Source organism: Gopherus evgoodei, chromosome 7, assembly GCF_007399415.2.
Source record: "Gopherus evgoodei ecotype Sinaloan lineage chromosome 7, rGopEvg1_v1.p, whole genome shotgun sequence".
In the NCBI taxonomy this organism is placed as follows: Eukaryota; Metazoa; Chordata; order Testudines; family Testudinidae; genus Gopherus; species Gopherus evgoodei.
The window spans coordinates 80864605-80891595 of record NC_044328.1 but is presented as its reverse complement, the minus strand read 5'-3'; the positions used below and the strand labels follow the sequence as shown (position 1 = coordinate 80891595).

Here is a 26991-nt window from a genome sequence, read left to right as displayed (position 1 = left end):
CGAGGGGAAGATAAGGGGGAGACACAAGAACCCCCAAAGGAAGTTCACTGCTTTAGGAAGGGCTGAGGTAGTGACCAAAGTTGTCCCTTTGGAAGCATGCACATAGAGCAATGCAAGCCGTGAGTGGTAAGCAGCAGGAGTTACTCAGAAACAAACCAAGCCAAATTAACTTCATGTATTTGGTTGATAGAATAACAGGCTTAGTAGATAAAGGAGGAGAGGGGACTTACTATATCTTGACTTTAGTGAGGCATTTAGCAGACTGGCAACAAGATTACAGAGTCTTTCAGCTCCAGATCACCAATTTCAGTCCAAGCCAAGTCAGCGGGGAGTGGCTGGCTGGGCTCATTACAGGCCAGGCGAGCAGGATGTACCCCCAGCCCAACCCCTGGGGCGGGTGGCAGGACAGACTCTTGGAGAGTCACCCCCTGAACTCTAGCAGGGGTCCCTCAAGGTTAGGATTAGGGGACCCATTGGTTGGCACAGCCTGTGCTGGACGTGTTCTGGGGACAGGTCTTAGTTTCCAGGGCTGTTGGTCCTTTCTCCAGCACTTGCATTCACCTTTGATTTCAAGATAAGGTAATTTTCTACCATGTCTTATAGGCGTGTTCAGAAAAAGGGTCCTGGTAAGCTGTGCAGGGCTTTCCCACAGCAACCTGTTCTCAGGCAAATGTCCCTGTAGGCTGACGGTTTTGTTCCCAGCCCAGAAATGGACATGGCCATGGGAAATCCCTTGTGAGTATTGAGGAGTCACACTGAATGGAGACTAGGCCTGGATGCAGCCCCTCAGCAAGGACCTGCTGGAGCTGCATTCTTATGCACACAAAGAGCATAAAACCAGTTACAATTACTAGCCTGGAGTCCGTCCTCCATGGTACAGGTGCCAGTTGTCCAGCATCCATAATGGTACAGGCATTTAAAAACACTGAAGCTGACTTTGTGGTTCCTTGGACTGCAGGAGGGTCGTGGCTGTGGCTGAGAGCAGGCCACGGCTCACTGTGCTCTGGGTGTGTGGGCTGCTGTTCTCCAATGCCCCGCAGCGGCGCGCGGCTCCCCAGGTGTGACTGGATATTCTAAGTCGGCAGGCCTTGACTTTCCGGTCTCTCTCCAGACCTTGGCCAGTGATCCCTGCCCCCCGAGCTTTCCCAGGCCCTGACATGTTTATTTGACTATGCAGTCGTGTGGCAATCCCTAGCAATGCAGCTCCACAGCTCCAGCTGTGGCTTAAGGAATCTCCTTCCACACACAGTCCCAAATTCCCCGCTCCATTCTGCCTGCTAATCGCTAGGTCAGCGTGTTGTGTGTAAAGCAGGCAGGTGGTTCATGGAGATCACAGCCCCAACACACCAGGTGCTGCATCGTCACACAGCAAGAGCCATTCCAGCACTGAAGAGCTTCCAAACAAAATTAACCACACAGACACGTGCTGGGAGGGGAAACTGAGGCACGGGCAGCGGCATTGACAGGGCCAGTGGCAGAGCTGAGAACAGAACCCCGCGGTGGGATCCTCACCCCGCTCTGGCTCCTTTATGTCCAGTCAAAGTGCCAGAGCCAGCAGCATAAAGGGTCCCCAGGAGCCCAGGGTCCAGCCCTGGGGGGATTCCCCTAATGCAGGCAGTGAAGAGACAGCCACAGGGTGGCCTTTGGAGGACACTCTTCCAAGCCTTGGCCCCGGGAGCATGGCTGGAGGAGTGTTGCAGGGGCGAGGCTGTGGGCAGCCCGAAGGCCTGGCTAAATGACTACAGCAGGGGTCCCCAAAGTGGTGCCCACGGGTGCCATGGCGCCCACGGGGACATCTAAATGTGCCCGTGTCCTGGCTGGGGGTGGAGCATCTGCCGAAATGCCGCCAAATTTCTGCGGTGTTTCGGCAGCGACGCCTCTCAATGACGTCACTTGTCAGCGGCAAGTGACATCATCAAGAGGCGTTGCCGCCGAAACGCCGCAGAAATTTGCCAGCGACACCTCTTGATGACGCCACTTGCCACCGACAAGCAACGTCATTGAGAGGCGTCGCCACTAAAATGCCGCTGAAATTCGGCGGCATTTTGGCTGGTGCTCCACCGGCGCCACGGTCCTTTGTCTGGTGCCTGCCAGACGAAAAGGTTGGGGACCACTGGACTACAGGCTCTTCTCCATCCTTGCAAACCCAGGATTGGGAGGGTGTAAAAGGTGGCTTCAAACCACCTCAGCTCCCTTCCCGCTGGGCTGTGAGTTTCCACCCCAGGGTACCTGACTGCCAGTGCAGTGCCCTGCCTGCTACACCACGCCACCTGCGCACAGAGCTGGCTGTTCCCCATCTTCGCGGGAAGCCAGTGCCAGGCTCACTGCTGGAAGCACACCCCCCGGCGGAGCTAGGTGCTGAGACAGAGCATGCTAGGGTGTACCCTGTCCCTCAGGCAGCTATGCAGGTGCATTCTCCCTGGCTGTCCCTGGGTTTCCCGCAGCAGCCCCAACACCAGAGGGACAGCTACTAGCCAGCCACCGACAGGAAGCCAGCCTGGACATGGAGGAGAACAAGCCACATAGGCCATTGGACATAACACGCTATCCAGGGGCAGCAATGGCTCCACTTTGTCTCTGCCAAGCCCCGTGCTCTGGGAGTAGTGAGCAGCCATCCATAGGGCGCCGAGGAATAGTGCCTGGCAATCCGCCAGGACCCACTTGTGAGTGTTGGGGTTGGGTCAGAAAACAACCCAGCACTCTTGGGGCAGGCTCTGGTCAGCTGTGCTTGGAGCGGGCATTAAGATTAGACCCAAGTAGTCACATACCAGAAATCTCACGGCTCTGCCTTCCCTGGGCACCATGGCAAGAGCACTGAGCCGAAATGCTTTGCTCCCGAAGACTGTACTGAGAATACTGACTGTCCTTTGCAACAGGCGGCTGGGCTGGAGACCACGGAAAGGGGGACAAGGGAAGGGTCCCTGGTCAGGGTTAAACAGGAAGAGATGAGTCCACAGAACCCACAGGGGCTGGACACCATGTTACCACTCTCCCCAGTTGGGTCCTAGGGGTCCTCAGTGAGCAGCTGGGACACTAGGTATGCTGGCAGCGCCCCATGGCAAGGCACCACAGACAAGCTGCCAAAGGCAGCCCAAAGAGAAAGGCAGGAGCAGAGAACAGGAGACAGATACTAGCTCTGGAAGCGATGAGATAAGGTTGAGTTTGTGTTCTGAGACCCCTAGGTTCAGCTCCTGGCTCTGTGACGGACAGCCTGCAGGACTGGGGCAAGCCTCTCAGTGTCTCAGTCCCCAGCTGTCCAATGGGTCCAGAGAGAGCCCTGCCTGGCCTCAGTGGGATGTGGTAGGATACACCCGCCAAGGACCTCAAGGTGCTCCAATGGGTGCCAGATCGAGACAGGCGATAAATCAGGGCAGGACCTGCCCAGGGAGCCCTGCAAGCTGCACTGTTCACATTCGAAAAGCTCCCGGCCAGATCTGTGGCTTCTGCCCCTTGGCACAGCCAAGACATCATGTCCTGCCCTGTGGCTACTCACGCGGCTCCCAGAGGGTCACAAAGGTCCCTTCGGGCCTTGCAGTCCATGGAGATGTTTATCACCTTTGTTCTCCTCATGGTCCAGGGTGCCACACACACAGTCCTGGGGCCAGGAGTCTCCAGCTAACCCCAGAGCAGCGGCACAAACACCCCCGGCCAGGGAGGCTGCCACAGCATGACAGACACAAGAGGAACATGGTTTCCCTGCTCAGGCCATCCTGCCAGTGAGGGAGGAGGGATGGGGGCACAGACCCCTCTGCATGAGGAGCCAAGCTAAGCCCATCACGACACTCTCCTTCATCAAAAGCCAGTCCTCTACTAGCTGTGGGGCCACACCAGAACTGCAGGCCTCGAGGACAACGGTCCACGCCCACTGCCCTTCGTTGCCCTGCCACACCACTGGGGCTCAGTATAACCACTGCGCCGGAGGTAGGCACAACCGACCCTGGAAGTGCTACTCACACCTATCACAACAGGTGATGGACCCCGTCCAGGGCACCAATGCCCCACCAGCAGCCAAATGAGGCTGAAAACAGCTAATCCTCATGCTGCCAAATGAGCTTGCACCGAAAAATGACAAAACAGCCCTCTGAGCTGCGGGCGAACACTTCTCTCAAAGCCATCGCTCCAGCCCTGGCCTCTCAGCCCTGCTCCTTCAGGAAACCAGCCCAGCCCCTTCCAAAGAGGGGCTCCTGTTCCTCCCTCGGTGAGACACTGAAATCCTGGACTCAGCGGCACCGATGCACCCTGTGCTACCAGGAGGGGTCGCCTTCGCTTTTTAGCACAGACTAGGCCTTAGTGGCAACACTGGTTCTCTGCCTCACTATGATGTACCCCCTATCCCTCTTGTGTGCTTGCAATATGTGTTAACTCCTTATGCTTCCCAATCAGTTGCACCTGGCATTTAGCTGCGGTGCTCTGAGGCCCTGTCCCGGACCAGAGGCAGAGCTCTATGTGGCTCAGAACTTGTCCCTCCGGCCAACAGAAGTCAGCCCAGTGAAAGCTATCACCTCCCTCACTTTGTCTCTCTCATTGGGAAGTAAACGGATTCCCACTTAGTGTAGCGGCTGGTTTCCACTAAGAAAACAATTGATTCTCACCAGCACTTATCTCTGAGGCTTAGCTATTGCTGGGCCCAGCTCCCTGCTGGCCCCCGTGCCTCTCATGAGGCCATGCAGCGCGGATGGGCAGAATTCCTCCAGAGCCACTTGCAATGCAGCCACTATGAGCTTGGCCGCTGGCCGGCTGGGGAGCAAGTGCAGTACAGGAGGTTCAGAAAGGAGAGAGATTCCTGGATCCTAAGGCTAGATGGAGCCATTCTGATGGCTGGTCTGCATAATTCAGGCCAGAGAATTCACCCGGATTCCAGCAGCAGGTGCCATGGAGCCCCATGCCCTCATTGGAACACGGGCACTGCCAGGCTGGAGCAGAACCGAGCTCCCTCCAGCCCAGCCCGTCTTTGGTTGCAGAAACACCAGATGCTGCCAAAGAAGGTGTCAGAAGTAGCAGATGTGGGATAACCTGCCCCCCCGTGAGGTCTTTAACAGCAGGTGATCAGCTTTAGTCCCGCAGCTGGAGGTTCAACACCCCTGCCAGAACTCATCAGCAGTAACTATTCTAACTCGGGACAGTTGTGTGATCCATATTGGGGTTGGTCCTGCTTTGAGCAGGGGGTTGGACAAGACGACCTCCTGAGGTCTCTTTCAACCCTAATATTCTATGATTCTATATCAATGGCCAGCCCCTCTTTCAAGCATGGCCTTAACCCCTTCATGTGGCAAGCAGTTCCAAGGGCTAACAATATGTTACGTAAAAACAAGTATTTCCTTTTATCCAACAGGAGCCCTGGGGGCTGCTGCTAAGATCAGTCAACAGGTGAGTTGCACATATCTCAGGCTGGGATTCCCCAGGGGCCTAAGGGAACAAAAGTCAGTGGGAGTCACCTCCTAATTCCCCATAACTGCTGGGAAACCCCCAGTTTAAAAGAGCAAGGAGAGGGCATGGAGTGGCCTGCAAATGCCCCTGGGGCCCTAAGCCAGCCTCCTGCGCATGGTGGTAGGAGAGAAGAGACAGCAGTAGGCTGGGAAATGGAGTCTGGGTGACAAGCTGATTAAAAACATCCGCTCTGGTTTTGCCCGACACAGAGGAGGCTGGGAAATCGGCCTTGCCTGTGGGGGTCCCCATCAGAGCCTAGCCTTCCCGTCAGCACAGCAGGAGGCACAGACCGTCCCTTTGGCCCGACCCTTTTCCTCCTGAACAGCAAAATTCTGGATGGGGGCTGTTTTCCATCGCTGCTCATCCCCCCAACCAGGGCCACATTCACACATGCAGGCCATCTATGCTGCAGCCGGAGCTTTGCCTGGAGCCAGTGCTTTAGCAGCCGCACAGAGAGCATGGGCCAGCTGCCCGGCACAGCCCCACCGGAGAGCCTAGGCAGGACTTTGAGCAGTTAGCCCATGCCACCGCCTGTGCCGCTTCCAAGCAGGCCCAAGCTGAGACGGAGGCCCCCCTCAAGGGCAGCCCAGCGCTGATGGGAAGGCTTGGGAGGGTAAGGATCCCAATGGGTGCTATGGGGCTGGTTCTGATCTCACGTACACTGGGAGTAACTAACTGTTCTGAAGCAAAGGGGTGAAGCCAGCCTAAAGAGCACACTCCAGCTCAGGCACTACAGTGGCCCAGCAAAAACCATTGTCAAGCTGGAGATCAGGTTGAAAGTCCCCATCAGAGACTCCAGGGGTGAAATTCTGGCAAGAACATTGCAAAGGAGAAGATCCTAGCAGTGCAAAGCCAGGCAGCTCAGAGCCACGTTCAATTCAGGTCATGTCACCTGTTCTCCTATGTCCCACATCTCTAAAGGGGCTCGTATGGATCACCCTAAGTTTGCTGTGAACAAAGCCCACTGGCTACAAGCCAAAAATGCCCAGCCGAGAGTTTCCTTGGGGAATTTAGGAGCAAAACTGAGCAGTCGTGGAAAGCAAAACTCCACCTTCATTCTAGAGCGCGGCTCGGTATGTCTCAGCATAGGGGTGACAGCAGCCCCTTGCCCGACACTGGGGCCTGACTGACACCCTCCCGAGTAAGAGCAGGACTTGCTGCAGCCAGAGCGAGAGCTCCCCAGCTGGGCCCCACCAGACTCACCCCCCAGTTCAGGCACACAGCACTTGAGACAGGCTCGCCAGTGGAGGATGTGCACATGTCCAATGAGATAGCTCAGTGGGGAGCCCCCGAAGCTAGAGCCAAGGCAGCAGTTTCCATCACTAGGGTTTCAGCCAAACCCTCGCTTGAGTTCAGACCCTCGGCTACCCCTTGCCTGTTGTGGCACAGCAGGGCTGGTGCCTCCCTCTGGGCATCTGGCACTGTGCCAGCCATTCGGTGCCTGGGCAGCTCCAGAGCTGTGGCTTCAGCAGCCTCGCAACCCCCGTCACCGGTCCCTTTGTGCAGGGATGTTCCTAGCAATTCTGGGGCCCTACGCAGCCCCCCCGCAGGGTGTGGGGGGGGGCAGGCCTCCGGGTGGAGAGAGCTGGCTTGGGGGGCAAGGGGGAACAGCCCTCCAGCACTCACTGGCAATGTGGGCTGGGGCCGGGTTGCTGCACTTCCTGCTGCCGGTGAGTGCAGACCTGGCCCTGCTGCAGTCCTCAGGGGAGTGGGGGCAGGGCTGGGGTTTTGGGGAAAGGGGTGGAGTGGGGGCGGGGCTGAGGCAGAGCAGGGGTGGGAAGAGGCAGGGCAGGGACTTTGGGGAAGAGATAGAGTGGGGGCGGGGCAAGGGTGGAGCAGGGGCAGAGGCCATGGGGAAGAGCCAGAGCAGGGGCTGGAGCATCACGCAGCTGCACAGGGCACCAGGGAATTTGGTTCCCCAAATTTCCTGGTGCCCTACACAGCTGCGTACTTTGCGTATGGGTAGGGATGGCTCTGCCTTTGTGCATGTCACAAGCCTGGGGAATCTCTCCTGTGAGTCTCCACCCACCAAAGGGGTGGGCTCAGACCCAGAGTTTCCTGGCTCTCCATCTGCCTCCTGCAGAGGAGAGCATCCATCCATCCAGACCCAAGAGCAAGCTGAGCCGCATACTCTCTCCGGGCAGTCCCACCTCCTGCACGCGCATAACACCATCAGAGAGCTGCTCTGGATCAACACCAGAGTAAAGGAGTTTATGCCTCCATGAGCCTGAACCTTGCATACACCTGCATGGGTCCCTGGATTTCAACAGCTTTCACTCCTGGTTTACACCAGGGGCACACGTGAGACGGGATCTTGGCCCTGTAATGCCAGGTAATACGAAAGGCAAAAGGAGGCTGCTCCAGATTAACTGGCTGGACTAAGAGGACATAGATAATAATTGTCCGGTCACAGGAGATTCTCCGAACAAACTGAATGGAAATGTAAACCTTGAGGAACAAAGAACGCAGGCTGTACCTACAGGCTGGGGGCTCTGCCCTGGGACGCAGCAACTCTGAAAGATGTTTGAAGGTCGTGGTGGATAATCAGCTGAATGTGAGCTCCCAGCGTGGTGCTGTGGTCAAGAAAACTATAAACTGTGTATAAACAGGGGAATCTCTAGTAGGACAGAGAGGTGACTTTACCTCTGTATTTGGCACTGGTGCAACCGCTGCTGGATCCAGCATCCAGTTCTGGTGCCCACAGTTCAAGAAGGATGTTGATAAATAGGAGTGTATCGAGAGAAGAGCCGCGAGGATGATGAAAGGATTAGAAAACCTGCCTGACAGTCAGGACCGGCTCCAGGCACCAGCCGACCAAGCACGTGCTTGGGGCGGCACCTTGGGGCAGGGCGGCACTCGGGGTTTTTTTTTTGGTTCACTGGGGCAGCGCTGGAGGGGTATTTTTTTTGTTTCGGAGGTGCAGCACTTGGGGGCGGGGCTTCGGGAGGCGCGGTGCTCAGGGGAGTGGGGCTTCAGGCAGCACGGCACTCGTGGGGTGGAGGCATGGCGCAGCACGGGGGGGATGGGGCTGGTACAGCACTTGGTGGGGGGCAGGGGCTTGGGGCAGCGCAGCGCTCAGGGAGGGGCGGAGGCTTGGCATGACACTCGGAGGAGGGATGGGGGCTTGGCGCAGCGCTTGGAGAGGGGACGGGGGCTTGGGGCAGCGCAGCGCTCAGAGGGAGGGGCGGGGGCTTGGCGTGACGTTCAGAAGGGGGACGGGGGCTTGGCGCAGTGCTCGGAGGGGGAACGGGGGCGCAGCGTGGCGCTCGGAGGGGGGATGGGGCTTCGGGCAGTGTGATGCTCGGGGGGAGCGGGGCTTTGGGAGGTGCGGCGCTCCGGGGGGGGTACGGCGGGGCGGAGTTCTTCTTTTTTGCTTGGGGCGGCAAAAAAGTTAGAGCCAGCCCTGATGACGGTGAGAGACTCCAAGCGCTCAGTCTATTTAGCATAACAAAGAGAAGGTTAAGGGTGACCTGATCACAGTCTATAAGTATCTATGTGGAGAATAAATATTTAACAATGGGCTGTTCAGGCTAGCAGAGGGAAGTCTAACACGACCCAATGTCGGCAAGTTGAAACTCAACAAATTCACACTGGAAATCGGGGTAAAATTTCCACAGTGAGAGTAATTAACTGTTGGAACCATTTACCCATGGATGGGGCGGATTCTCCATCCCTGCCCATTTTTAAAGCAAGATTGGATGGTTTTCAAAAAGATCTCTGCCCTGGGATAGACGGGGGTCAGATCCCAGTGGTCCTTTCTAGACGTGGAATCTAGGGATGAAAACCAGGCCCGGCACTGCCCTGGGCCATCTATCAGTCTCCTTCCATAGGCAGACCCCAGCAGGGTACCCGGCTGCCACTGTGGCTTGCAGCTGGGCGGGGAGCCAGGCCCGGGGACATTAAACATGGAATCAGACTGCAGGCCCCGTGGGAGAGACCCAGTGGGTGGCCATCCTCACCTCACCTCCTGACCTCCCTTTATCTGCCCTGGGAGCAAAATGCTTTTCTCTCTGCTACCGCCTGAGCCACCGGGTGCTGCCACGGCCCCTGCTCCACCCTGCCCCAAGCAAGCCCATTCCTGCAGGTCATTGTGGGATGACCAAGCCTCCCAAACCTGATCCACAAGCCCCCTCCCATCACAGCCCAGCTCCCACCCACCCTCCGCTGCTCTCTCAGCTGGACACCCTCTGACCTTGTGCTCTGCCCTGCCAGACTGGGCAGCACAAGGGATGGCCCTGGCTGGCTGAGCACAGTTAGTGGCCAGATCCAGGTCCCCCGTGGGGCTTGGTCAGTCCAGCTGTCTGGGGCTCCTGGCATTCCTAGCACCTGCAGTCCTACTAAACACCTTGCCACTCCTGGACACCCCTTAGACCTTCGGTTCCCACCTGCAGCCACCCCCCAATTGCAGACCTGCATCCCCCACCCCCAGCTCTGGGCATCTTCCTGAACTTTTAAGACTCCCCCACTATCCCAGCCCTGGGCTCCACATACAGAGCTCTGCCAGTGCCCCTCACTGCTAACCTGCAGCCTCCCACTATCCCAGTCCTGGGCTCCTGCCACAGCTCTGCTGGTGCCCCTCACTCCCGACTTGCAGTGCTGCCCCAATTCCAATCATTTTATCTTGAACAAAACCCAACAAGTTGTGTGATATTGGACGACAGCTTTCATGGCATGACCAGCTCCTCCTAATGGGCCCATGGCTGAAACCCCCAAACTCATTCCATTAGTGACATAAAAGCAGGGCTGGATCCCTGTCCTGCAAAGCTGGCGCGCCATTAGCCCTGACAGCTCGCAGAGGCACAGTCCTGGCTCCTATTTCAGTGCCTGCTGGGCCTGCACCATCTGTACTGACACCCCCGCCAGGGCTTATCTTTGCTCGCTTGCTTTCCTTTCCTGCCTGCAGAGGTAGGGCCTGTTCCTGCCGGCTAATCCGCAGTGGGATTTGGGCCAAGGGGGAGGAGATAGCCGACCCAGTGAATCCCTCACCTTTCCCCTAGCCTTGGAGTTGTTTTCATGCACAGAGCTGGCTAGGAGGGCTTGTGTTGCTTAGTAGGTCTCCCTGCAGCCGCCCTCCCTGACTCGCCTGCTACCTCGGTGTAGAGAGACACACAGAGAAATTATCGACTCGTAAAAGCCGATTAAAGCCAGCTCAGTTTACAACTCCAGCATCCCAGCTGGCTCTTAAGGAAGGCGAGAGGTTAATTCTCATTGACTGGAGACACTGAAAAAGCGCAGCAGCAGGGCAAAGAGACCCCCTCATGGACAGGGGGCTGGGGTGGTGACCTGTTCATTTGGAGTAAGGCAAAAAGTTGCTCCAATAATTACTCCAGTTCAACGACATGTAAACTGCACCCTCTTTGCCCAGCACATCCGTGCCCATCTGCACCTAGGGTGGGTGGCTTTTGGAGCGGGGGGAAGGGATAAAAGGAAGCAGCAATTCCCTCAGTGCCCCTTGTTAACAGCTCTCTGATGGCTGCAGAGGCAAGCACACAGCTGTCAATCAGTGCAGTCACACAGATCCCCAGTGGGTACCACCCGGAGGCGGCAGCAGAGGCAGGAAGAGGAGTGAAAATTGGAAACACCACCCTGAGTCCCAAACTGGGATTTCCAAAGGAAAGTGAAAGTCAATAGGACCCGTGCTCCTAAATCCCTCAAGGAACAGGATTTGGGCTCCTAAGTCACAGATGCTTTTGGGAATCCCACCTGACAACTGCCCGATCCAGTTGTCATGGACAGCGGCGAGGGCAGCGCAAGTTAAAGGAGTTAAACCAGAGACGTACAAGCAATTCCCAGCTCCCGTGGAAGCGACTGTGTGTGGACAATCCCATCGCACACCATGCTTAACAATGCTTGTCTGGACCATGTTAGAGCTGCCGCCCCTGGCATGCCCTGGCATGGGCATTGCATCAACGCACACACTGTTGGAAACGCGGTGCGCGGTTACATTCTGGCAGCCCCGTGCAACATGCGCCTGATCTAGTCTCCAAAGAGATCAGGTGGCTGCAATTCCCTCCACTCCCCATTTCTCAATCCTGCAACACTGCTCAACATCCTTTGCTCAGCACATACACCTGGGTGTTATGATAACCAGCTTCCCAATAGGGGGCACTGTTGGGTGATTACGTAGAGGGTTCGTGACACTTCTCCATTCAGTAAGGGCTTGTCGGGAGCGGACACTGTAGGTGGAGAAAGGACTAAAGCCTGAAGTTTGCATGGCTTGCCTCTCTCTCCAGGCTGGAGTCCAGAACAGCTGGGAACACAGCACAAAGCGATGCAGCCCTGTTGCAGTGCATCACAGAACCATGGGCCTGCAAAAACTTTAGTAGTCAAGTCCACTTCCCAGCCTGTGCACAAAACACCCCGCTCCCCCCCTCCACCCCCCCCAGGCAGGTCTCCAAAGTCCCCAGGGCTGGAACATCCCCAGCCCAGCACCCTGAGCGTCATCCTAGTTATACCACACATATTGTCTGAAATAATTCCTCCCCCTCAGTTTATGCCCTGCAGAGAGTTGTGGCCTGTTGCAAAGAGTCTGTGGAGCTGAACTTTTCATTTTGCTGGCTAGATCTGTCCCAGGACTCGGCTCCTTTCTCAGCTCCCTGGGCGGCCCCACCACCATGCTTCCCTTGAAATCAGCTTCTGTTTGCTGCCCGTGCGCCTAACCCTGCCGGGCGCCCTTTGTGTGGTTTCATTCTCCTTGCTTCCTCCCAGCTTGCCTTGATCGGCGTGTGGGTCACTCCCAGTCCATTAGCAAAGATGTTATTCGAGGCCGGGCTGAGCCCATCACCATGGCCACCCATCTCCCAGACAACATGGGGCTGGTCTGGGACGGTGGTTAACCCGCTTTCCAGCCCATCTGACAGTGCCCCACCCTGAGACCATCTGAATTAATGTTTCAGTTCAAGTTTTCCTGAGAAATAAAGGGCCGGGGCTCTGCACTCGGGCACTCCGGCGTAAGCCAGCAGGAACACCGCTGGAGTCAGTAGGGCCACATGGGATCAGGTATATACAGCGTGAAATTAAATTCACCGAGGGCTGGCACATGCCCTGTCAGCCACCAAAATCAGGAAAACAGGGACACAGGTGCCACCCAGGCCTGGCAAGGGGCGGATCTCACCCTGTCTGCACCATGCTAGCACAACAGCAGTATCACAAACGGGGGCATGCAGTGTCCTGCTTCCTCAGCCAAGGGCCCAGGGCAGGAAACAAAGCTTCTGGGCCCTAGCAGCACAGAGTGGGGGCAACGAGAAGCCACAACTGTACGGATCACAGGCATTGCACAGATTTGCACACCAACCCAGTGGTACTTAGTGGCGAAGGGCACCGGCCTGAGCCAGCGGCCATCATTACGGGATCTTATTTGCAATGGGGCTGCGTGCTGGCCTCCACCAGCAACTGAATGCCGAGTTTTCCCTCGAGCGTTCCCATGAACTCCACCCCGTCCACACGCACAAACCCCACATGGCGGGAGTGGCAGCAATCCCAGGACTGCGCTGGCACGACTGGGGTACAGCAAATGCCCCTCCTGCTCCCTCTAGTGTGGATGCAGGCTAGTGCCATGGCATAACTGCTGAGGGCTGCAACCCTCAAAGCCTTCCCACAGTCCTCTAGAACTCCTGCCCCAGCCATCCCACCTGCTCTTGTCCACACAGCACCTGCCTGCTCTGCTCAGGCACAGCTGAGTCCCACATGGCTTCCAGCACTAGCAGCAGGATGAGAGGGGCCCAAAGGGCAAACCCCTCCAGGGGAGAGACTCTCCCTGGGCTGCATCCTATTGTCTATGGTAGCACCTAGCAGCCCAACCCATGTCGGGGGTCCCAGTTCTGCCGGCCCTGTTTAACATAGCGAGAGACACTCTGTCCTGAAGAGTTCATGGTCTCAAGAGCTGAGGAGCAAGAGGGTAAACTGAGGCACAGAGCGGGCAGTGACTCAGCAAAGGTTGCAGAGGTGGGAACAGAAGCCAGGTCTCAATGAGTTCTAGTGCAGTGCCCTGCCCACTAGGCAACTTTGCCACCGGCGGAGTCTCCCCAGCTGGCAAGTGGCAGAGACACCCAGGACACAGGTGCCCATGCAGCGTTCACCCAGTGACTGGTCAGAGGCACCCATGATGACCACAACTTGCTTGTACAAACCCTGGCCCTGCTGAAACTTGCCACCCACTCACACCCCTCTTCCTTCCAGCTCAACTCCCATCCCAGCAGCAGCCGCCTGGTGTGGGGTCCAGCACACCTGGGGCAAGCGCAAAAGGCCATGTACATCTGGACAGGGCCCAGGTATCTGAGCAAGCGCAGAGCCAGTGAGCAGATCCCCCAAAGAGAGTGCCCCAGCCCATACAGGCACCAACACCAGGAGGTGGCTTAATTTGCAACAGCGAGACCTGCTCCGGGGCTCTGCACCTGTCCCCTCCTTTGCCAACTCATGTGTGCTTTCTGCATTCGCCCCGGCTGGGGTTTACAGAAAAACCTGCCTCTGCCCTGCCGGCTCCCCCAAGGCCTGGGCCATTCTGTGTTGCACAGGGCCGACCGGGGGGGTGGGTGGGGAGGGGTGGGTGGGGAGGAAGAGGAAGTGGGGCAATTTGCCCCAGGCCCTGGGCCCCATGAGCCCTGGCCCGGCAGCAGTCCGGGTCTTTGGCGGCATTTCGGTGGCAAGGGGCCTTTCAGTCGCTTCGGTCTTCGGCAGCATTTCAGCAGGGGGGTGGGTGGGGGGGGCCTTCAGTGCTGCCGAAGACGCGGAGCGGAGCAACTGAAGGGCTCCCCGCTGCCAAAGACCCGGACCCCCGCTGGGTGAGTACAAGTACCACAACTCCCCCATTTTGCCCAGGCCCCCTGAATCCTCTGGGCGGCCCTGGTGTTGCAAGGATGAGAAGAAAGGACAGGGGAGCAGAAGCACTCACTGTGCACCCTGTGTTGAAACAGCAGCTGCCACGTCCTGCTAGTTCACCCTTCAACCACATCAACTGCAAACTGGGCCTGTGCCCCCTTCCACAGGGTGCTGTGGGGCAGGGCACAGGGCTCCCCTCTAGGACTATCTCAGCTGAGGCCCCACAGATGCCACTAGCCACGTGCTCCAAACCCTTGCCATCTGGCACGGGGGAGTCCAACAGCCCTGTGCCATCACATGGGCAGAGGGGAGACTAGCCAGAAGAACCACGTCACCCCTCTCCCCTTCCGAGGGAGCCTGCTCGAGGGGCATCGCCAGGTCCAAGGTGCCAGGACCAGCCGGGGCTCGCCGCATTGCCACACACTGTCTAGTCCGCCAGCCACAGCACTCAACTTGAGGAATGGTGGGAAGTTCCCTGTGCTGCAATGCAATTCCCCCGCTCAGCTGGAGACGCCTTGTGGCACCACCCACAGCACCAAGCGGATCTCTCGGGCACCAGAAGAACTGACCAGAATCCATTCCAGCAAGGTACCATGATACTGGCCAGGATTTCCCTGTGCCCCAAGGGCACATGTTGGCTCCGGAAGGGGGTGGATACACAGGGGATTGATGGATGTGCTAATGGTCCCAAGGTTAAAGAAGGGAAGGACCAGACCTGGATTGCTGAGCCCCTGGAACGGACTCTGGCACAGCCCCTGGGAGGAGAAGAACCGAACCTGGAATCCCATGCCCCTGGAATGGACTCTGGACACAGCTGCTGCAGTGACCCCAAAGCACAAGACACGGGACACCCAGCTTCAGGTTCAAGAAGGAAGGAGACAGTGTCTTACCTTTGAAGGAGAGCTGCACCCTCGGCGTGGCAAAGATGTAGTCCTTGGCGTGGGCCACCCGCCAGCCCAGCGTCAGCAGGGTGACCCAGAGGACGACACCAAGGAGGGGCATGGTGGGGTAGGTCTAAGTCCAGGAAGAGTCCTTGGGAAGCCTAGTGGGCAGAAGAAAGCAGTGTTACTTGGGCGGCTGAGAACAGAGTAGCCCACCCACTGCGGGGACATGGTTCTCATCCGCCTCTCCTATGGGGAGCACAAACTACAGACATACTCCAGACTACTGCCAGGGCCACACCCAGCTCATACATACCTCCCAGGCTCCTTCCCACATAGTTCCCCATGCATCAGAAGATGGATGAGAACTTAGGGGGAGGGAGTGAGCCTGTCTAGGAGTCTATAAACTCCAGGGGTCAGACAGCTGGCACAAGCCCCATTGACTGTTCCTCAGACCCTGTGGTGGGGAGATGGGGCCCCAAGTCTTAGGGCCACTGCTGGAGTAATTCCCCAGCCCCTGCCCAGTTCCCATGGAACACTGATCTGGGCTGACCTGTTAGACAAAGGGGCTGCTGTCTGGTGAACGAGGGGTTAACCTCGGCCCAGCTTCCCTTTCCCTAGCGGGGGTGGGGGGGGAGCTAGAAGCTGGGGATACAGATTCTGGGGAGGTGGGGCAGCCCCCCAAGAGGTTTGAGCAGACCAGGCATGACACTGACACTTCTTTCGACATCTCTTGCCATCTGGCCCATATAGAGGAGCCCGGACAGTTGGCTCTTCTGTATCTTTCCCGTGATTTTGCCATGTCCCCACTTATAAAAGCGACCCATCAAACCCAGCTCTGCTCCGACCAGCCCATCCCACCCCAACCAGCCGCTCATTGAACATGGGGCTCGCCCCATCACCAGGCGCTTTTCAGGAAGGGACTCTGCAGGACAGCGGACTCCGCCAAGCAAGCCAGCATCCCCTGGGGCAGCACCGCTGTAATTAACCAGCTCACAGGCTGGCCTCTTTTGCCAAAGCAAATGGGATTTGACTGAGGGACAATAATCTGAGCGACTGGGTCAGGATTGAACAGCCCCCTCCTGGTCCGATCCCATGGCAGCCACAGAGGGACCTGGCCAGCCCACCAGCTGGCAGCTGCTGGCCCGGATCCTGATTGTTCCCTCCCCTTCACATCCCCCACCAAGCAAAGAACCGTGCAAACCAGGGAGCGGAGGGGAAATCTGGACTTCATTATTTACAGAACAAAAAGAGACAAAAGGCACTTTGGAAAAAAAAAAAAAGGTCCGTATGTGCCAGGTTGGCTGAGTGCCGCGGGGATACGGCTATACCATGAACGGCAGAGCCAGGGGCCGTGCAGGAACCACCAGGCTCCCAGGGGAGGTGGCTCCTAGGGGTCACGGGGGGAACTGAAGCTGACCTATCTTAACGTGGCAATGACAGGATTTTAAATCCAGACAGGACCCTAGTGAGCGGCCAGGGCTCCTCCCGTTAGTACTGTGCTGAGCCGAGCCAGCAACGGGTGTTAGCAAGACGCCTAGTCTGGATTCCAGGTGACGGAGACTCCCCGAAAACCCCTTGGTCCACTGGCTAATTACCCTATCAGGAAAGCCACTTACTGCATCTTGGAATTGGTGAACGTCACCTTCCAGTGCTGGGTCTTTGAGACCTTTGCTCAAAGAGAGCCGCCTGCTACCAGAGATCTCCTCCCTGGCACAGTGCTCACAGCCTGTGCTCAGTCTTGCCCTTCTCGCTTGACCTGAACCAGACTCCCTACGAACGTGGGGCATTCCCCAATCCTTGTGCACGGCCTCTGAACATGGCAACCTATCTGCTAGAAAGGAGGCAGTGCAATCCAGTGAGCAGGGCACAGGCTGGGCAGTCAGAACTCTAGTCCTGGCTCTCCCATGCACCTTCTGTGTGTGTATCATGCTTTGCCTCAGTTTCCCCTTCTGTGTAGCGGGGATAAAGGAACTGACTCTCTCTTTGCAAAGTGGTTTAAGATCACTATCTAGCTGCTGTATCATTGTATTGAGTGGACTGCTCACAATCTGTAGTGTATTTCTCCTCACACACCCCTAGGGGGCTGAACTGTTATCCCCCATTGGGCAGGTGGGGGAACTGAGGCACAGAGAGACCAGGTGACTCAGTCATAGTCACAGAGAGAGTCCATTGCAGTGCAGGGATTTGAACCCAAGTCTCCCAAGTCCTATGCTACTTCCCTACCCACTAGGCCTCCCTTCTTTGGCAAGCAGCTGGAAGGATGTGGGAGGGGCTCTCTAACAGGGTCACTGCCTCCAGAGCACCCCGTCATAGGGGTGTGGGGGGGTGTTCCTGAAATATCCCTGCCTCTGTTTCCCCTCAGTGACTCAGGCCTTCAGCTAAGCCCACCTTTTCCAGGGTGTGAGTCCAAAACCAAACACAAAACACAGAGTCTTGCCAGGCTCCCCTCCATCCCTCCCCTCAGCCCCCAGGCTTCTTTGGGCTGCCTCCTGCCTCTACCTCAGCAGCTGCCCCCAGGCCTTCCTCCCATTCTCTCCTCTTACTATCCATCTCCCCCAGCAGCCAGCCCAATCCCTCAACTAGACCAGGGGGCCTGACTGGGTCATATGACCATCTTCATCTCCCTCTCGCCCACGGGGAGGCACAGTGGCACATCTGGGCCGAGACCCACTGCCCTTTCAAGGACCAGCTGTATCCAATGCCTTGTGAATGGATCCCTGCTGAATGGAGCCAGTCAGTGAGAGGGGTGCTCGGCAAGGTGTCCTGGACAAGCAGGGTGGATCTGGTCTCATTTGGGATAAGCAACAACAAAAAGGAACAGTCCGTTGGCACTGAACGAGTTGGGTTGGATCGGAGCTGCCCCGAGAGCAAGCGCGCTGGTCCGCCCCCAAATCTGCCAGTTGGAGCATCCACAGTAGGCAGGAGAGAACTAGCTTGCGGATAAGAGGAACTAACTGATCACTTGGCAGGCTCTTCACTGCAGTCTGGCCAAGACCCCGTGCTCAGTCAGGTGTCGGGCCCCAATCAATCAGAAGATTGGCCTAAAAATCATGAGATTTAAGAATAAGAAACTGAGGTTCTTCCCCTTTGCCTTCTGATTTCTGAGCTGTCACGGTCACCCTCAGGTCACGTTTTCCAACTTTTCTCCACAACCAGCAGGGCCAGAAACTTCCTTATTCCCAATCTAAGAGGGAGGCTCTCAAATGCTCACATGAATCCAAGCGCTGCAGCTTTACGGATCCCAAATTCCGGGACATTTGCCGTAAATGTGCAGGAGGTGGCGACACTGCCGGTGTCTGGGGATATCTGCTTTGCCAAGGGGGAGGAGAAGAGGGTTCATTTCACAGCTCTGTGCTCTTCAGGCACCGGTTTTTAATTCTTCCTGGCTCAGGGACAGATCCCACCATCTCCCTCCCACCACAGATGGGCCCCATGTTGCATGGGGAAATTGATGGTGGCAAAGAATCATTCATGGAGGTAAGGGTGGAGAGATGGGGGTCTCAGACATTTACCCAAGGACCTTGTTTCCACTGGGATATTTGCTGGACAATCAGCCCAGCTGAGCCAGGCGGTGAGGCCAGCAAGCGTGCGTGAGGGAGGCGGAGTACTACAAATCATTATATGTGCCTGCACGAAACCCTCTTGGGCCACGGAATCACATGAGCTGGTGCTCATCCCCCACTGGGCAGCCACAGGTCCCCGCCTCTGCCAGTCCAGAGGCTGGTACAGCCCTGCCCAGCAGCTCTGCCTCTGCAGCAGGTCCCATGCTGCGTTCTGGAGGGCCCCGGTTCAAGCCCCAGGATGTGGCCATTGCACTATTCGTCTGAGGCCCTGATATCTGGGACAAGTGCTGGGGGCAGCAGGGCAGGGAGATGGCAGGTGAGCTGGCTGCGAGGGACGGAACATGCCCTGATAGTGCTCTTGGGGCAGCGGGGGCCAAACAGGCCTTCATTGCTGCCCCCTGTGCCCAAGGAGCAAACTACAGGGAGCTGACTGGAGGAGACTGACTAATGGTGGAAACTAACTTTGGGGATTTGATAGGAAAATCCCTTAAATTAGTCAGACGAATGGCTGGAAGGATGTTAGGCTGAGCCCCTGGGAACACAGAGCTTCTTTCAACTGTGGGCAATCCCCCCCTATCACAGGAATCACAGCTTCCCCCAGTCACTACTGTATTGCTATTGCCTTTGGAGTCTGTAAATATTTGTCTTATCGATCTATTTCCCCTCTCAGGCACACACAGCTCTCTCTCTCTCTCTCTCTGGAATCTATTGTACTCTCGCTCATTTCCATGTCAGCGTCTCCCGGCTGAGATTCTGCACTTAGCACAATGCCATGTGTTTTGGAGCCGGGACGTCTAAAAACCAAATTATCCTGAGATATAAAAGCTACAGTCGGCTGCAGTTAAATAAACCCCCCTGTCGGCTTTGGGAAATAGTTCTGGCAGATCCTGCTATTGCATTTGGATGGAGCTGTGTGCGCGTCAGAGGGGGAGTGAGATGGCAAACAAAGGAAAAGAGGGAAGAGGAGAAAAGGAGGAGAAAGACGAGAAAGGAAAGAAGGGAGGAGGAGGAGGAAAGAAAGAGGAATCAGTAAAAAAAATGAGAACAGAAAATAAGGTCCAAAGCTGGGAGGAAAACAAATGAGGAGAGAGCAGAAGGAATAGACCGATCTCCAAGTGCATCTTAGTGCTGCGATTCTTCTCTCCAATGTCACTCACATTCAGATGTGGGAACTCAACTGCTCTGGACAGATTTGTTTTTCAACAAGAACCAGTCACCCTGTACTCCTGGTGCAGGCAGGCAAGGCCAAACTCCAAGGCTAGGCATTCTAGGTTATTTTTATTTCATTATAAACAGTACAGCTATTTTCCCTGTCCCCAAAATAAATCAAATAAAGATTAGCCGAAACGTTTGGGAGCCGAGGCAATTGGGCAGAAAGGGAAAGATCTCCTCAGCTCTGCTGCTGAAATGCCCATTCGGAGGGGGTGGGAGTGGCTGGCCTGTGCCGCGCCTGGCTCTCGGTGAGCGTGTGCCCAAGAAAGGGGCTCAGAGAGCAGGAAATGTTCTGGGAGAAAAAGAAAGCCACAGGCTCAGGAGTCAAAAGGGACTTCTTAAGAACTCCGTGACTAAGACATGCACACGATGACATCAGCAAAACGCTGCAGCCCCTTGGACTGGACAGACAACTTCCCCCTACATAACTCCTCCGCAGATACATTTAACCCTCCGTTGCCCTCCTCACGCCCCATCCTCTCCCAGGAGGGGTCTCTCTGGTCCTTGGGTGGGGATATGGGATATTCCTCTCTCTTTTCAGCTGCCTGACCTGTGCTGGGAGGGGGCAGCCTTGAAGTCTGACAGTGCATCAGGGCTGGAGAAGGCTGGGGGAAATAGGACTTCCTCTTAGTACCCCCCCCTCAGGAGAGCACCATTCTAGCCCCATGTGCATGGCACTTGGACCAGTCAGGTAAAAGAAGGGCTGCAACTGTGTTAGATCATTCCAAGGGCTGACAGCCTGGGGGCATTTAGGAGACGAGACCAGGTGGGCATCATAGGTTGGGTGCGTCAGCGGGGTCACCTGGGTAGCCTCAGACTAAGGCACCTGTCCTGGGTTTGATGCTGTGCCCTTATACCTGAGATATCTGCTGTCCCGGGACCCTTTGCTCCCGGTAGAGAGGAACTGGGCAGGCAAGCTGCATGTGGCCCCCTCTGCTGATGTCCCCCAGCATCCTAACAGCATGGGCTGGCAGCGGGGGGGCTGTATTTCTGAAGAGGAAGGGCCCTGAGCCTGAACAATGAGGGTGGCTCCCCACTAGCACTCTGATCTGTGCCCCCGCTGACCCACCCTCTGCCACTCTCCACCACAGCCACGCTCCCAGGGAGTTCACAGCATTCCGTGCCCTGCAGGGTGGCACTGGCAGGAGCTGGGGCTGCCATGTGACTCCTGACTATTCCCCCAAGGTGAGATCGGCCTCCCTCTGAGCCTGGTGGGGAGGACAGAGACACATACCCCCTTGCAGAGGGAGAAGGCAGAGTGAAGGGGGTGGAGAAGCTGGTGTTGAAAACTGCCAGGATGAGCCAGGACCGAATGATGAGCAGACATGGCAGTGAGCCAGGCAGGTCCCCAAGCCTGGACCCCAGGAGCATTCTGCCCATCTCCAGGGTTACCCCTGCCACGTTCCCAAATCAGCCATCTTGGGGCACCCAGCACACCCCAGGGTGCAGCACTGCTTTCTCCCCAATACACCATCCCCTGCCCCGGTGTTCTGCCCACCCAGACATGAGCTGTCACCGCAGCCAACGCCTCGACCCTCCAGCAGGACACAGCCGAGCTGCCCTCCCCACCCCTCAGCTCATTAACAGTCTCCCAGCACTCTGGGTCTGAGCACGCTGGCTCCTGTGGGGTCAGATTGCCAAGGGCCTGCCCCATTAGCAGGTCCCTATTTCCTCTCTGGGTCCCTTCTTTCCATCTTTCAGCCCTCTGGCTCTTCCCTCACTTCATGCTCCTCCCCAGGCAGATCCACCTCTCCTATGGATTTGGGAGCCTCCCTACCCAACATCCATTCTCTACGAGCCCCACAACTCAGGGACAACCAGGCCACAGGCCATCCAGAGATGGATGAGGAGAGAGGGCCCTGCATGGGAGAAGGCAAAACAGGTTTTAATTGAAGCTGCTGCACAAAGAAAGGAAGGGGCAGGAATTGAGGGATGCTGAAATAAATGCCAAGAGCTGTTAATAACCCAAACAAGAGTTGTCCCCCATCCCAGGGCCTGGCTCCATAGTGTCCACACAGCCACCTGATGCTCTGGCCCAAGGGCCCCAGCCCAGCAACCCATGCCAGCTGTTGGCAGGAGCAGGGAAATCTCCGGCTGCACTGGGGCCTGAGAGATCTGAGCCACAGCAAAGGAGAACAAGGGGTTGGCGGTTTTGTCCTGTCTAACAAATTGATGCAATTAACCAGGACGGCCGCAGCTCCCCCGGCACGGGAATGTCTCCCACTAATTATACAGCAGTTGTGTTTTCATTTGGGGAAATGAAAGCCAAAGCGAAAACAAACAGGCCAATGTGGAAGTGAGGCTGGCAGCAGAACCTTGAAGAGCTCCTCTCCTCACGTCTGACAACCTAGACTGTAGGAAGATGATGGAGGTGGGGGACTGGCTGACCCCTCCCTACCGCCCCCCCAGAGGCAAGGCAGAGAGGGGGACATACTGCTGTCCCTAGGCCCAGAACTTGGGAGAGGAATTCAAACAAGGGGAAGAGGAGGGAGCAGGGGAAGGAGAGAAGGGAGAATGGATGATAAATTCAGGGAACTCGAGAGCCCATAAAGCTGAAAGAGCAGCGAGATCACTCAGACCCAGGGGTTTTGCCCACCTCTGCGCTGGGTCACCCCAGACCCAAAGCAAAGGCCCTGAAGCAGCTGAGAGCAGAACCCTGGGGCAGGTCAAAGAGGTTGGGCCTGGGAAGGGGACAGGGGAACAAACCCCCTAAAGGTGCAAACCAGGCTGGGATTTGGAGGCAGCCCCTTTCTGGCACCAGCAGGAGACTTCGGAAAGGGAGACGGATTTTCCTGAGCTGCAGGGGCTGCGGGTGGCTTCCCAGAGCCCTGCCCCATTAGGGCGCTGCGGGGAATCAGGCCAGCCCTGGCACGCCATCCGTTTCCTTTTCCCACGCGGAACTGTCGTCTCACCCGACTCCCTCCCCGGCCAAGGGCAGCGCCAGCTCGCCAGCCGCACGCCTGGAGGGCCAGAGCAGCTGAGCTGCCCCGGGGCGCCGATGCACTCGGCAGGGTCTATCTGTCCCCATGGCTTTTTCGGGAGCTGGAGCTTCCCCGAGCCCTGCCAGCCCCTAGGAACTCAGGACCCCTGTCCCCTCCTCTGCCCCCGGGCGCGGGACAATACGATCCGACCCAAGGGAGTTCAAACCAGCCCGAAGTTTGTTGGGAGCAGCGCTCGCCTGGATCTCTGCCTTCCCGCCCCTCAGCCCCATCTCGGTACAGGAGGTCCCTGACGGGGACAGATCCCTGGCGATCCTCCGGCGGTGCAGCCCCACGGGCCTCCCCGGGCCCTGGCCTCGCAACAGGGGACGATGTTACGAAGCCACTGCCGGCGCGAAAGCCTTGGCGGAGTTTTGGAGGGCGCTGGGCAGGGGCCCGAGCCCCCGGGACTGGGGCTCGCACCCTGCTTCGCGGCGGATACGTACCTCTTCGGACGGCTCCGGGGCTCGACGGGGCAGCGAGGACGCGCGGGGCTCCCAGCCGCGGCGAGCTGCGGGCTTGGAGCCGGCGCCGATCCAGGGGCAGCCCCAGCCCGGAGGGGAGCGGGACCCTAGCGCCAGCCCAAGCGCATCTCAGCAGGGTGCCCTGCAGCACAGTCCCCGCGCCATTCCCGTGCGCCCCCCGCTGCAGGGTGCCGGCGATCAGGGGCGCGCCGGCTCTGCCCCCCGGGCCATAGGCTCCCCGAGCCGAGCTGCGTTGCCTTCCCCTGGCAGCTCAATACGCGGAGCGCTGGCTGCTGGCGAGACCAGCAGAACTGCGCTGAGCGATGGCAGACTCCGACCCCGTGCGCTCCCCGGCCCGCCTGGCTCCACAACTCGCACTGAGTCCGCGGCCCCGCCGCAGCCCATTGGCTTCTGCTGCCTTCGATTTGCATAGCCCCGCCCTCCCCCGCCCGGGATGGGGGGCTGGATTGATTGGCTTCTCCCCCCCCACCCCTTTCCACCTGTACCGCCCCTCCCCGCTGAAGCCGCTGGTGCCAGAGCCTCAGGAGGGCTTGGCAGAGGGAGCATTGCGGAGGAATGCTTGGAAGGGGATTGGTTTGGTCTCCTCCCCACCCCCGGATCAGTTTACATGCACCCCCCCCAGCCCTGCCCAGCTCACCTCCAGCCTCACTCTTCCCCCCCCCCCCCCAGCCCAGCCCGTTCCCCTGCTCCAGCCTTAGGGCCTGGCTTGGCTGGTGCAGACCTTAGAACAGCCCTTTCCAAACCTTTGGTATCTTTCCTCACTTCCCCCGATTCTTTGATGCCTGTTTTCTAGGGGGAGTGCCCAGAAAGGGAGGGGGGGATGTCACCTAGCAAATCTAAATAAATAAAGCTAGTCCTTTGTCTGGCTTAGTTCTGCAGCCTATTGCACTGGAGCCTCCTGGCTCCCTGGGGTTGGTAGGGGAGAGAGAGAGAGGAGGAAGAGGAGTGTGAGTGACAGAGGGAGAGAGGGAGGGGAGGAAGGGGCTTTTGTGATATTGCAGAATCCAGCCAGCCAAATATCCTACAACAAAGAAAAACTCAGGCATAACTGACAGCAGCACCAAGCCAGTTCCTGTCATTATCTCAGCCCCCCACCCCCCTCCTTCCTTGCATCAGCTCCCCAAGACAAGATGGATTAACCCTTTGGGGTAGGAGATTCAGAGCCATCGCCCACACCAGCCAGAAGGCAAGCTTCCCGGGAGATGCATGGTGAACCCCGAGTGCAGCGCTGGGGAAGTTGTTTGGAGTGGCAAGGCTTCAAGGCTTCAGTGGAATTGGTGCTAAGGATCTCCAGCAAATTTCCGGAGCCCTGCCCTGCCTCAAAATTCAGCAGGTGGTGCTCTTTCCTCTGAGCAAGCCTGATGCTGATCCACATTTCTTGGCCGACTCTGTGCTAGTGGAAGCCACGTCTTTCCGATGAAGTGTCAAACTATGGCTGTTGATCTCTTCCTCCCCAGAGATGGCTGCATGTCAGTGGTGGGTGGGGTGATTTGTGTGACCACCAGAGCATCTGGGGATTATATGGGGTGAAAGGTGTTCTGCAAACACCCAGGATTGTTTTCTGCACAGTGACTGAGCAACCTGCAGTCAGGACAAGACACAGGAGATTTCTGTGATTAATGAGGAGAGCTGGGGGCCTGGGTTGTCACAGTCATTCCTCTTGGAGTTATCTCATACGATCCCAAAGCCAGGCTCAGGTCTGGAGCTAAGCAAGGATGATGCATCTTTTCCCTGCTCCCTCTTGGCCTGTGCATCTGTGCTGTAAACATGTGGCTCATTCATGAGACAACCCAGGGAGCGAGGTACCACTGTTGTGAAGGAAATGTCCAAATCACTGCCAATGGCTATTCTGGGGAGTAGGACAACTCTGGGCCGTTATTTCCCCAGGAAAGAACTAAAGCAAAAGAGCGCAGGTACATTTCCGACCCAAATCAACGCATGGCTCAGCGCTCAGCGTGTGTTAGTGTGCTGGACCCACAGAGGATAGTATAGCGGTTGGCTAGGGGATGTGCCCCTTTGGCTTTAGTGATTCACCCCAGAGGTCTGTGGTTCAATCCCCCCATGGTAACCAAGCAAAGAGCCCTTCCTTACACCATCCAAGTGACATATAAAGCTAGAGCTGCTGCCTTTTTGCAAGATGCTTTAGACAAAGGCAAGTCGCTGAGCTCCGCACAGGGGAAGAGGGTGGAATTCCCTGGCCTGTGTCATGCAGGAGATCAGGCCAGGGAGTCAACAGCCTGTTCTGGCCTTGGGATAATGAAGCTTATAAAGCAAGAAAATGAATGGGCGAGTGACCACACAGTACATACCCTCTTCTTCTCCATCCTCAGGCACACAGCTGTGCTACAGACCAGTTGCACCCCATCCTTAACTCCACCCTCCGGCCCTGGGCCCGATTCACTAGCTGTGATTGGTGTTTGGTGCAGTCATTGGTTGTGGCCACAGACTGGGCTGGCCCTTTATGGTAGTCAAGCTTGGCCCCCACCTGTGACTAGCAGGCTGCCTCCCGGTGAGGCCAGGGAGCAGATGAGAGCTGAATGATTCCCCAGGTCCCCAGAAGAACCAGCATGAACTCAGCTGAGCTGGAGAGCTGCAGGGAGTGCCCGGATCCCGGGAAAGAACCCAGTTCACGTATCAGCCTCTCAGGTGGCCTGCAGACAGCAGGTAGGACCCTGTATCAGGGGAAAGGATCCAGCTCTTAGCTGACACCTGACATGTGGCCTGGGGAGTTGGGAAGTGCAAGAAGTAGAAAAATTCCTGCAGGCATCCCTGGTGGGTCAGGGCAAAGGGCTGAGAGAGTGGAGAGAAAAGCCTCCAGAAACTGTAGCCAGGTGGGGAAGAGGAGCTGCTTTATTTTGGCAGTTTGCCTAAGCATTTGGTTTAACCCATAAATTGTGTCGTGTGAGGCAAGGCCCTGACACAGACTCTGATGTGACATTGACCCTTCCTGAGCTGGCAAGTTAGCCCCCTGGATTGCTGCTGTAGTGGGAGAAGGCTGAGTAAAGGGGTGGGTGCAGAAGGGTAGTCAAGGAGGCAATGGAAGGCTGGTGTCTCTAGTAGGGCAGAGTTAAAGTTGTGATGAGGCAGGGCAGAATTAAGGTTGTGATGAGTGGTGCAGCCAGTAGCTGTGGCAATGGGTGTTTGTGAGTGGAGGTGTAGGGCAGATGTACTGTTAAGTAGATTCACTTTTCATTGCCTTGCTTTTGTGGATTTGTGCTCTGTGTGTGTGTTAATCCTGACTACTTTACAACAGAGATTGTTCTCTATTAATTCTACAGACTTTTTCTCAATGTTTCATGACTCTGAGGGGGGACTTGTGGGGTTAGACGTGCAGTGGCTGAAAAAGAATGCTTTGTCTGCCAGAGGCCATGCTTGAGGCCTTGTGTATCGGCAACTGCGCATGACTCATGGATGTTGCCTAACAAAACCTGACCGGTAATTGTACCACCTCTTGGAGAAGATTTTTCTATGTGCCTGGTTTTCTATCAGCCAGGTTTGTGTGCACAGAACATGGACTTCCAGTTAGAACATGAACAGTGACTGAAAATGACTCAACAGCCAACATTTTCTTTTAACAAACCGCTCCGTCTTGCATCAGATCTCGCTGGGCTCGGCCTCCCTGCTA

The 26991-nt window shown here is 56.9% G+C and overlaps 1 protein-coding gene across 2 annotated transcripts in view; it reads right to left on the bottom strand.

Annotated features, from left to right (window-relative positions):
- The window catches only part of LOC115654948 (semaphorin-3F-like), a 102308-nt gene extending 78607 nt beyond the window's left edge, over positions 1 to 23701 (bottom strand). For both annotated transcript variants that reach the window (XM_030569874.1, XM_030569876.1), the window contains exons 1-2: positions 23328 to 23701; positions 15135 to 15286 (exon numbers count right to left, since the gene is read on the bottom strand). In XM_030569874.1, coding sequence (XP_030425734.1) covers positions 15135 to 15246 — 112 coding nt within the window. In that variant the 5' untranslated portion in view covers positions 15247 to 15286; positions 23328 to 23701. The remainder of the gene's footprint in view (positions 1 to 15134; positions 15287 to 23327) is intronic.
- Positions 23702 to 26991: the final 3290 nt, after the last annotated feature.